General features: G+C 38.2%; 1 protein-coding gene across 3 annotated transcripts in view; it reads left to right on the forward strand.

Annotated features, from left to right (window-relative positions):
* ACSL1 (acyl-CoA synthetase long chain family member 1) overlaps positions 1–12,213 on the forward strand; it is an 86,701-nt gene that overhangs the window by 67,797 nt on the left and 6,691 nt on the right. For all 3 annotated transcript variants that reach the window (XM_058023829.1, XM_058023828.1, XM_058023831.1), the window contains 9 exons: positions 1,359–1,458; positions 1,626–1,804; positions 4,512–4,544; positions 4,714–4,765; positions 5,533–5,606; positions 6,371–6,448; positions 8,695–8,829; positions 10,399–10,533; positions 11,257–11,352. In XM_058023829.1, coding sequence (XP_057879812.1) covers positions 1,359–1,458; positions 1,626–1,804; positions 4,512–4,544; positions 4,714–4,765; positions 5,533–5,606; positions 6,371–6,448; positions 8,695–8,829; positions 10,399–10,533; positions 11,257–11,352 — 882 coding nt within the window. The remainder of the gene's footprint in view (positions 1–1,358; positions 1,459–1,625; positions 1,805–4,511; positions 4,545–4,713; positions 4,766–5,532; positions 5,607–6,370; positions 6,449–8,694; positions 8,830–10,398; positions 10,534–11,256; positions 11,353–12,213) is intronic.

Consider the following 12,213-nt stretch of genomic DNA (forward strand, 5'->3'; position numbering starts at 1 on the left):
GCACTAGTTTTACAAGAAGTCTTTTTGGACAAGAGGTGTACAACTTGCCCATTGCATGAATGCTGTCAGAAAAATTTGCTGTGTTTAAGGCTGGCTGAATCAATAGAGTACTTTGGGAAACTGAGCCCTAATAAACTGTTTGTGAAACTGAGATTTGGCAACTTTGACATAGTCTCTATTAGATATTTTATGGAATAATCAGCTGAATCATGTTTAAACTTGTCATCATGAGGGGGTGAGGTAGCTGCTAGTCCTGAAAAGCCCTGGAAAGTGTAACAGTTTGAGGGAGGGTAAAGGAAACACCCTTGTTAATGCAAGTCTTGTTGAATTTTAAGTTCTGGTGAGTTTTAAAGATGCCTGCTGTTTTCTTCCTGTCATTGGAACTGACTAAAAGTACTGAGAGTTTTTGTCAGTATTTGATGGGAAAATCAGAAATGTTTTAGTTCTGCTCACCTTTTCATGTGTCTGGAGATTCCTATTTGAGAAGTTGCATGCTATTCTGTATTTTGGTGTAGCTAGTTGGTTACAAACTACACCCAAGAGTTACTATCAGAAAAAAGGAATTGCATTACTGTCTTACCTTGATGATACTTTGGATGAAAATAGGCTGGCTGTAAAGCATGACTCTCATAACACATCATAAGGCTGCAATATTCATTATGTTTATTGAGTACTATACTTGTTAGCAGGTAAATCCTTCTTACTGCAGCTTGCAGGGATGTAATTGCATTTTTTTACTAGAAGTCTTCCTATAAAGAAGAATGGTTAGTCTTGAGAAATGCTGAGAAATGCTGGGAAACTTTCTGGGGGTGACTCTCCAAAGGACTTTTACTTTATTTGCATGTGTTGCATGTCTGACCATCAAATGAGATGTGCATAATGTAAGGGTAAGAATACTGTGTACATAAATTTAATGTGGGGTCAAGACATAAGTGAGTCCTTCATTGATCCATGCTAATAAGGGAAATTGAAAGCTTTGCCTACCTCAATAACATAAACCCAATAAAAAGTGCAGTACTCTTGCTCAAAGTCTTTGTTAGTAGGTAAATTAAGGAGACAGTTAATATTAACTGCTTTTTTCAAAAGTACTTAATATCACTTTTAGGGATAGGGTTGAATTTTATTGGATTCTTTCCTAGAGCTCTTTATTATTTGGGGATTTTTTCTTCCTTCCACAAATAAAAACTGAGTAGATATTCAAAGTGAAAAAACAATAAAAACTGCCACTTTCTAAAAGGACTTGTCCATGTGAGCTGTGTCCTAATATCTTCCTTGTTAGATTCTTTAAAATGAATCATTCTTGGAGGTCTGTTACAATAAACAAAACGTAGTGACTTTCATCTCTCCTCCTTGTGCAGTGGGTCATCATTGAGCAGGCATGCTATGCATTCTCCATGGTGGTGGTGCCCCTCTATGATACACTGGGAGCTGAAGCTATTACATACATTGTGAACAAAGGTAGGACACTTTCAGTAGCTCAGCAACTGAATATAGGATGGCAGAGCTGAGTGAGGGCAGAACTGTAGCCTTCTTCAGAAAAGCCTTCCATTGCAACATACTGAAGTACATATGGATCTAGTCTAAGCTGCACTTGTCATGTTGATAATATAGTTCTTTTTCATCAGCTGACTTGTCATTGGTTTTCTGTGACAAACCTGACAAGGCCAGACTTCTGCTAGCCAGTGTGGAAAAGGGAGAAACTCCAATACTCAACACCATTGTTATCATGGACTCTTTTGAAGTGGATCTTGTGGAACGTGGTAAAAAGTGTGGTGTGGAAGTCTTCAGCATGAGACAAATAGAGGTAAGAATGCTTAACTGTTTTAATCCTGTTTGCTTGCCATGGATGAGTTTCAAAATCCTTAACTATCTCTTGGATTGAAGTTTACTCAAAAATATAAAAAATAATAGGAGAACAACTTGCTAATGGTATTTCACAATGCTCAAAGTATAGAAGTGGATATACCAAGATGACAGCGTGGAAGCTTGTTAACATAGTCCAAGACTGAAGACTAGATCTCAGTGTTAAGGCTTGCCCATGTGAAGCATAATGTGATAATTATATGCTGTGACTAATATTTCAGAAATGCTTATTTCAAGGAGAGCCTGTGTGGGTTTTGGTCTTGTGAAAAATGGCACTTTTCCCTGTACACTGAATCTACAAGATGTTTTCTGAGGGAGAAGGAACATGTCAGTCAGCCTCTTACAGGATAAGGTTATGGTGATATAGGGGAATGAACTTTCAGGCTTTGAAAGTAGCAATCATTTTAATTAACCACCTGATGTCAAGTCTTGGTTTTGCATGTAGTTTTTGTGTGCGTAGATCTCTTATGCAAGTTTATTTCATAACTTCACTCGTTTGGAGAACCTTCTTCCAGGATCAAATTGCATGAGGTATATGTTTGCTCTGAGATGATGAAATTGGGTTTAGCCTGGTTTCAGATGTAGTTCTGATGAAGGCTTGGCTCACTAGGCTTTGACTATCTCCAGATAAATGTTCTTGTCTTGTGCAGGTGTCAGTAGCCAGCGTGAAATGCCTCATTTCACTGAACTTGTTTTCATAGCAGTTAAGACAGCTATGTTAATAGGGCCACCTTCTGGTAAAGATACAAAAATGTCAGCTCACCTTCTTTCAAAAGACTGACTAGCAAACTGGCCTCATTAAGAGTGCCAGGTTGAAACAGGGCTAAAAACATGAAGTAGGGCTAGAGTTAAATGGCTTACAGTTCACTGGCCAAAGGGTTGGGTTAAACTTAGAAAAAGAGTGGTCCAACTGTAAGTTGTTATAATAAAATGAGATACTTTCCTTGAGCTGAACTGCAGTTTTTGACAGAGGAAGATGCTTTCCACTGGATCTTCCAGCTATGGAAAAACAAAACTGAGGGTAAATGTTGCCTTTACAGAAGATGTTTGTATGCGTAAGTAGTGATGTTCAGTAGTAGTATATAGCTCTTATTTCATTAATGCAAACATCAAGTGTTAAGTAAATAGGTGTTCCAAGAGCCTTTTTTTTAAATCTCTGGCAAGAAGTTAGAGGCAAGCTTAAGTAATTGTAGTCCTTCAGTGAGCAGGAAAGTTTTCTCACTTTTTTTTTAAGAGGTTGGAGACTTAGAGTGTCTCTTGAAAGGTAACTGTGAGCTGTTTAGGGGCTTAGACTAGAATGACTATTTCTAGCTTTGAGTAGTTGTTTTCTGGATTTCTGGCTTGAGTTTCTTGCTCAGCTGTGCATGGGTTATGTGAACTGTTCTGCTGTGTATGCCCTAGAAGCCATCAGCTTAGTTTCTGATGCCCAATGTGTATCATGTGGTTACTTGTAGCTGAGTAAATAAATGGCTCTTTAATGGGAAGAGATGGTGGAGTTTTGTTGTAAGAGATCATAACAAGTGTCTGGAGACTTCAGCTGTATATTCAGTAAATCCCAGATTTTACTCAAAGCAGGTTATAGGGAGGTACTGAGCTTGTCAGTGGTACATCAAGTGGAGGTGCTGTTTTGAGCAGACAGCTGTGTTGCCATAGTGGTAAATCTTTGCATAATGAACTCTTTCAAAAAGGCAAGCCTACAGGTATGGGAATGTTCACTGTCTTTCCAGACATTCCCTTTGTCTTAAACCTCATTGGGTAAATCTTAGAGGTACATGATACTAAAGAACTCTAGGGTTTGAAGGAATGAACGTGCTGTTATTGTGCAATTGGAATGTAAAGGCAATGGTGAAGTTCATGTCTGTCCTCAAAGCTACCCTTCTTCCAAGGATACACTTAACAGAAGGACCTCTTTAACTTGCATAAGCCCTTAAGGTAGTTTTGTTTCTAGTTTTAAATAGGCATGACAACAGTAGTAAGTCTTGGTTTGAAACTTTAAAGCTCATAGATACTAAACATTGACTTGCAAATGTCTCCTTTTTTTTGCTATACCCTTGGTGGTAAAAGGATTGTTTTGGTATTCCTTCCCTTCTGCCTAAAGAACCCTAACATCAGTGGTCAGGCCTGAATAACTAAGGAGGAAGAATGGTTCTGGATGAGTTTTTCCTGTATAGGAGTTCAAACCACCAATGAAATGATCTTCCTTCATTTAACCAATAATTGTTGGTGGCACATCTTCTCCATGAGGTATAGGATTGATTGATTGTCTTATCATAACCTTGGGCTTCCCTAGTGACTTCTAGTTTATTAGCCAGAAAAGCCTTGTCAGTTTTAGATAACTTACCACTTTTTCATTTGTAGAACATGGTAGTTATTCTATGTATTTTTGAAATGTGCTTTAAAGCTTTTGTTACTCTTACATTAACCAGAGAATCACAGAATGCTTTGGTTGGAAGGAACCTTAAAGATCTGGTTCCCATCCACCCTCCAGCCATGGGTAGGAATTGCTGCACTGGGTTGCTATACAAGTTAAAATGCCTTAGCAGAGAGTCTAAATAATGAAGTATTAAGGTATTTAATAAAGTTTGGTAAATTTAAAACAAGAAAGCTACATGTTTATGTCTACACTTTCTCTCTTCTCCTTTCTGCAGGAGCTAGGAAGAGCACACAGGCAAAAACCTATGGTAAGTGTGAACTTGGTTCAAGTGACAATGTGAAGCTGGTTAGCATTCTTTAGATCAAGCTAGCAAATCTCCCATAGCTCAGAAATAACACTAGTACCCTGATGTTTTGTCCAGGAAAATATTTTCCCTTGCTGTCTTAACCATACTAATACTTTCTTAACTCTTGTAGCCTCCAAAGCCAGAAGATCTAGCAGTCATCTGTTTCACCAGTGGAACAACAGGTACACCTCATTACATTACATGGAATTTATTATTCTGCATGTGCAAAATTAATTCAGAAGCCCTCCTACTTCCCCTCCAAGATTTCCCCTGCTGCTGCACCTTTTTGGCAAGTAGTAGCTGGGGTAGTGTTACAGTAAAGTTCCCTTGGATTTTTAATTTTTTTTCCTGTTTATTAATACAGAGTTACAGTATTAGGGCGTGGAGGTGTTAATGTTTTTGAGTTTAGAAACAAATAATGAATTTATATTCACATAACAATAAGGGCTCTGCATCAGACTTCAGACTATCAATTCTTCCCTAGTGTTTTTTTGTACTTTATCAGCAACATTGTTCCATAGGTCTAAGAACCTTGCTGTAAGACCAAAACAGACTGTCTAGATGTCACTCACTTGACATTTGTGAAATTCATATCCACTGGCATGGAGCATAAGGAAAGAATACAGCAGCAAGCTATATTTTTAAAACAGATGTGAGAACAGAAATTAATCTGGATTTGATAGCTGCATCTTCACAGAAGAGTTGAATTTTGAGTGAGAGACATATCAAAAAATATGATGATTTCTTAAAGTTTTGGGCTCCTTAAAAAGTTATAAGACTTCATCATAAACTGATTACTTAACTGGTGCCAGCTGTTCTTGACAGGGTTTTATTTATTTGATACACAAAGAAATGTATTAGTATCAAAGAATGCTATCACATTAGTTTTGCCACTGCTACTTCAAGGATCTGAATTTCACTGTTGAATCCTGATGTGCTTCTTCCTTAGGAAACCCTAAAGGAGCTATGCTCACTCATCAAAACATTGTCAGCAATGCTTCAGCTTTTATGAAATCTACAGAGGTAAACTGAAAATATAAACATTGTGGACTTTCTTGAAGGGAAATAATCTCATGAGTAAAACAAACATTGAAATCTCTAACTTTGGTCTTAAGCTGTAGTAAGATCCAAGTGAAAATGTTACTTGACAGGACTCTGTGTCCACTAGTCAGAAGTCAGTGTGTATTGGCTATTCTGCCAGGGTCAAGAACCCAACAGATTTCCAATCTGTTCTGCTGTAACCAAAGTGATACAATGATCCTGATGTGAATGTAGATTATGTTCTGCCATGGGCTTACAATGTTTCTCATTAGTGCAAGGAGTACTGTTTCTAAATTAAGCAACTGGTCTCACAGTTAGCTCATGTAAGGTACTTTTGATATTGACCTTGGGGTAAATAAGGTAAACAAACTTCCTAATCTTAGATGAAAGTATATTTTTTCAAACCAATGCTATTTTAATCTCTATTGTTCCCCTACTCTCAATATATGTAGTGGAACTCTGTGGTTTATATCAGAATTTATTTCTTCTCAGAATTCTATGAATGATAAATTGTAATAATCTGGTCACTATACTCAACTCTAAAAGATTATTTTTTCTGCTGTGTGTCTTTACTCATGCTAGAAAGTCATTACTGTAGTCCTTAATAAAAAAAAACAATGCAGCTTCATTACAAGCAAAACTAAAGCAGGGGCTGTGTTCTAGAGTTTAGATGCTAGATTTTACTGTTGTGTTTAACTTAGGCAAAATAGACTCAATGAGAATTAAACTTTTGCTAACACTTCCAGAAATCATTTGTACCTTCTTCTGATGATGTGCTGATATCATTCCTGCCCCTGGCTCATATGTTTGAGAGAGTTGTTGAGGTAAGCATCTGTTTGTTGTACTAAATTACTGAGAAGCTTACTTCTCCTACAGAGTGCATCCAGGTGAAATATGCTCTTCCTTCTTGACTCTTGTAAATGTGTGTGAAAGCTTGAAATAAGGTTCAGGAAAGCAGTGTCCCATAAACAGTACATGATGAGCTCTAGGCAATTGGTTTTCATGCCAGAATATAAACATTAACCTTAGAGCTAGGGTTAATTAGAAACTGGTTTACTAGAACATGAGGCAATCCCTTAGCACATGTACACTGCCTAGAAATTCCCTCCAGTGTAATTAATGCATTATTAAAAATCCATGCCATTCTTTAGTCTGCAAACTTCAAAAATGTATATTATAAGGAGGCATTCTGTTTGCTTACACAAAACTAATTTTAATTCACCATTGCTTCCAAGAAATTTCAGTAAAGAGGAAGGGATTTTGTTTCAGGGTAATTTTCTTCTGGGAAATGGAAGTGGCTTTTAAGGCCATGTCAATGACAAACTTTGAAGTTCTCTTGGATCACTTGTTTTACTGTGTAGCAAAATCTGAGGCCTAATTTTTGAGAATGAAATGGCTGCAGTTGTCTTAATGCTGGCAGTCTTGAAGACCTCTGGGCCCCTTTTGGGTGCTATTCATTATTGAATGGATGCAATTCCTGCAGTTGTGCCTCTACAGGATATAAGAAGTTGATGTATTAATTACTGTGCTTACTGAAGTTGAATTAACACCTCTTCCTCAGGTGAGATTGCAAATACATATGTTGAAATTTTATAGAAGGAGCATCCATGCAAGCATGAAAAATGCATATGAAGCTAGAAATTGTTGTATGACTTCCATTAGGAATCCTAAGTTTTCTGTAGAAGGTCTCTGTGTATACATATATATGCAAAAATGTCTATATTCACATGTGTGCATATATATATGTGTCTGTGTGTGTTTGTATGCCACAAAGATTTGGGATAGTACACAACTGAGGTCTACAGGTGCCTTTGGGCATTCAGCACTTTTTCTTCCTGGTCACCTTGATATCAGTTACACCTCCATGTCTGTTCTACTCCCCTGTCTTGCACCAGAACATACAAACAGCTCTGCTCTTGATTAGACAGTAGAAACAGGATGGGAACTTTCATTTTAAAAGAAAAAATTAAAAGTGTTTGGATTGCAGTATTCCTCTGCCTGTACAAAATAGGTGGCATAATTACATAAGGAAATTAACCAATACATTATTGGTAGAATGTAGAAAAGAATTCTTGCTCTTTGGGGTAGATATGAACACAGGCTCTGTTCTTTACAGTCCTGTTTTAAAGTTGATTTTTCCTTGCTTTTGGCATCATGTGGAAGTTAGAGGGTCAGTGAGCTTGGCTTGACAATTATACTGTTCCTGCTTAGTAAAGGCAGTTGCTGCTCAGTCCATAAGGACTGGTATTTGCTGCTTTTAGCAGATGGTGGTAAAATATAGGTAGAGGGGGAAAGTGACACTTTAGCGTGTCTCATGCAGTAAATAAGAGGATGGATAGTAGGGAATGAAGGAAAAGCAGATAGGTATAAACACAAGGGAGAGGAGAGATGTTAAACACTGAAAAAGTGGGAAAATAAAGTGAGGTGTGTAAAGTAGGTGGTGAAACTCCTAGTCTTCTGGTTTCTAGATAGAAAATGTCAAACACAACAGGATTTAGTCTGCCTACCTTTATGTGGGTCTGAAGTGATACAGAAATAAGCTCTGGCTCTGCTAGAATCTTCTGAAGAGCATCTTGATCAACAATAAGTCCTCTGCTCACATCAGTCCTGTGAAATGAGAAGGAAAACCAGAGTGCAAGGATTGGAAATGAAGTAGCAAGTAAGCAGAAATCCTCACTGGCCAAGTAAAATAGCATGTGTGGACTATAAATGCAGAATTTCTAGGTATAAAGCAGGGGACAAACAAGTCTAATATTTTAAAATAAGCTTGCTAATTATTTCAAATGGAGAAGTTCTCCTTTTCAGTCTTTTGCTAGCTCTTGAGTCACTTGACCAACTGCCCTTTTTGGATAGAGACTTTTGTGCTAAGCTTGAAAGTGTGGTTTGTGTACACCAGATGTGTCTTGCTACTTGATCTTTCTAGTGCTGTCTTAGTGTGAGAATGCTACAAAACTAGTCCAGAAGTTGAGAGGGTTTAAGGTCAATCCACACTGCATAGGACTGTCCTACATACAGAGCTGGAACACATTGTACCTCCTGTGTTTTCAGAGTGTTTACTTTTTTCTAACAGTGTGTGGTTCTGTGCCATGGAGCCCGGATAGGATTCTTTCAAGGGGATATCAGACTACTCATGGATGACCTAAAAACACTGCAGCCAACTGTATTTCCTGTAGTACCAAGACTGCTGAACAGAATGTTTGACAAGGTAAGTCTACAGGCATGAGTGCAGGCTTTTAAAAGACTCCTTAAAGTTTCTGCTGCCAGAGTAAGAGTAACTGCTGTGTCTGGGATATTAAATTGGCGTGCTAACAAATGTGTGCATCTCTTTCTAAAAGAGAGCTGAAAATGCAGGGAATAGTACTCGTTGCATTAAAACACTTTCAGGCAGCAAATACTAGTGTTGAAAAGTCTGACTAGGGGACTTGGTTCCCTCTGTGTTAATTCATGACTTAATGTTTGCTCTGAGCAAGTTATTTAAGTCTAGTCTACAACACGTAAATGAGGCTTGGCATCTGCATGCCACACTTTTAGCATCTGACTCATGGAGTGGAATTTGCAAAGCAAGGTCAGGTGTTTGCCTGTGTTTGCTGGACACAGACAAATTTCCTACATGGCAGCCAGAGTGTGTTCTAGCTGGGAGAACTGTAAACCAGCCAGTTGGGAGTGCTGGGGAGGTGTCTGTAGCCTCACTCTCCTGTGTGTGCTGTGTGCCTGCTCACAGTTAACTGAGATGGGAATTTGAAAGTAGATTCTTTCCTGAGCTTCAGATTTTAACTGGCCTTTTGCATATGAGTGACTGACTCCTTTTAGGGTACAGCCAGGGGAGCTAAAGGATATAATAAATCCTATGACTGCTAAAGAAATGGCAGAGTTGTCTATGCTGTCTTAGCCAGGAAATTTCTCTGATCATGAGGCTAGAGAAACACCAAGTAACACAAGGTGCTGTTTGGCTTTGGAATCCATTTGGAGGGGAAGAAAACCTGAGACTAGCTTTTAGCACTTAAAATGTAGCTCCTTATTCTGCCTACACATTCTGTACTGGAATTTGAGAAGCACAGTCAAAGCTTGGGACTTTGTTCTCATGATTTCCTCTTGCTTCTTTAGTCTGAGGCTTCCACCTCACCCACCCTTGCAGTGACCTAGCATGTGAACCCAGCAGGTTGGGGACTTGCCATAGCGGGGGGCATAATGCTGCATTCTGCATGCTTTCAGTCATAATGCTGAGTCTTCCTCTTTCCAAATGAATGTACTAATGGTTGGCTTGCTGTTGAGCCTGCTCTCTGCCTTCCTAAGAACAACTAGAAGGAGACTTTTCAAAGTGATCTAAAGGGCAAATTTGTATATGCAAGACAGATCTCCATTTGGTATTTCTGAAGTGACCTGCATCTCCTCACAACACCATGTTTTGCATTATGTATTATGGTAGGATTCTTTTCAGAAAAAGCTGAGGATTATGCTTAATTTGGATTTTGATGATCCTAGAAAAGAGAAGTAAACCATCCCTTTTCATTCATACGTGTTAATGAAGAAATTATGCATTGAAACAACATCACACAGTTTGATGGATATCAAGAATTAAGTGCTGATTTCAACTCTTGAACTGAGGTCAAAATAAAAATTCACAAATATTTCTTACTACAATTAAGATGCCTATCAATAAAGGTTGTTTTCATTTATTTGGTTTTCACTGTTAAGAGTCTCTATGCATGCATATGTAAGAAAAAGGGAATGGTAATCTATGAGAATTCTAACCATAGTTGATCTTTCTTAATAGATTTTTGGGCAGGCAGATTCTTCAATAAAGAGGTGGCTGTTGGACTTTGCTTCCAAGAGGAAAGAAGCAGAACTCAGAAGTGGCATAGTTAGAAATAACAGTTTCTGGGATAAAGTCATTTTCCGTAAAATACAGGTATGCTTGAAAGCCTCTGAGTTAAACTTTGCAATTGTTGGATTTCATACCAATACTTATAATTTGGTATGGCTTTTTCACTAAGTTAAGACTACCTGACTACTCAGAGTAAAAACCAAAGCTGGCTTTTTATTTTCACCCTCATTTTTTCAATTCCCTTCGTTGTTGTAGTATCAGCTAACTGTATTAAGGAAGTCACTCTGAAGCAGTCTGGTGCTTCTCTCTTACTGCTTTGAAAGCAAACATTGTCCTTCTGAAGGAAGAATGCTAAGTATGATACAGTGCCACCTGGAACTCCCACTGTCTTCTCCCTGTTTGTCATGCCTGCTGTTATATCTGACACTCACTTGATATGGCCTTAACCTTGGCAGTACAACGTGCTCATGTTGCTGCTTTTTGTAGCATTCAGGGTGTATGAGAAACTGACACAAGGCAGTTAAATATAAAGCCATCACTGTAAGACCATGGCTTAAGCTCCTTTTTGCAGGGTCTGCATTGCAGTGACACCATGTACAGATACTTTGAGATTCTGTATCTTCCAGCCAATAATGAGACTAGAAACACTGCAAGAAAAACAGCTTGCAATAGCAGGACTACACTTTTACTCTCTACCATTTGTGGGTGGCACTGTATGTCAACAGTGGCTAAGGGTGTCATAGAAGATGACTCTGGAAATATTTCTGAAATGCTTTTGGTGTCCACAGTATCTTGTGTCTGTTGTAGGCAAGTTTGGGAGGAAGAGTAAAGCTGATGATCACAGGAGCAGCACCTGTGTCTGCAAGTGTACTGACCTTCTTGAGAGCAGCTCTTGGTTGTCAGGTGAGTTGCCTGGCCTTAAGTCCCAAACCCTAAATATTTTAACACCTGGCTCCTGGAGTGTTTAACATCTCTACTCTCCCTTAGAGAGCTCCCTTGTTAGAGCTTTTCTAGCAGTCTGATTATATGGATAACTCTTTCTAGTATTCTTGGAGATGATACAAGTGCATGCTCTTTTCCTGAGTTTCTCTCAGTCCCCTGAAATTTCTGTATTCATCCCAAAGTCTTTTAACTGAAGTAACTAGCTGACCTGTCTTAGGAAAGACTTTTTTTGTGGGCTGCAGTAAGTAATAAATTACCTACTTTATTTAATTTTCTGGAGTTTGCCTTGTTTACAGAAATATTTTTAACTACTGTAGAAAATCTAATAATCAGTGTAGTAATATTGTAGTGTTGCTGTTTTGAACATGAGGTGAATCAAATTGCACATGTTGCATTTATCTTCAGAACATCTTCAAAGTATAAGCTTCTGGAGGTAAAATTTAACAGCAATGGCATAAAATAGAACAAATGTGTTGAAATTAAATAAATTCAATTAAAATTAAATTTCAAGGATAGAAAGCAAAATCATCTAAAATGTCAGGCTTCCATAATTTCCTGAAGTTTTTTAGTGGTGTGCTGGTGTAACAATGCATTTTACATAGAAAAGGGAAGCCTGTCATGTGTATAGCAATCACAGAACTGTCATGGGGCATAGGGATTCCATTTCTGGCTGTCTCAGACAAGCCTATTTTTAAATTATGTGAATGAAGTCACTGCTAGTGCTATGGTTCTTCACTTCTTTCCTGCTTCTTCTGCTGTTTTCTGTTTTAGTCTACACAGGTGTCACATGCTGTGTGAAACTTTGGAGTATATATTGGAACT

Source organism: Melospiza georgiana, chromosome 5 (genome assembly GCF_028018845.1).
Source record: "Melospiza georgiana isolate bMelGeo1 chromosome 5, bMelGeo1.pri, whole genome shotgun sequence".
Lineage (NCBI taxonomy): Eukaryota > Metazoa > Chordata > Aves > Passeriformes > Passerellidae > Melospiza > Melospiza georgiana.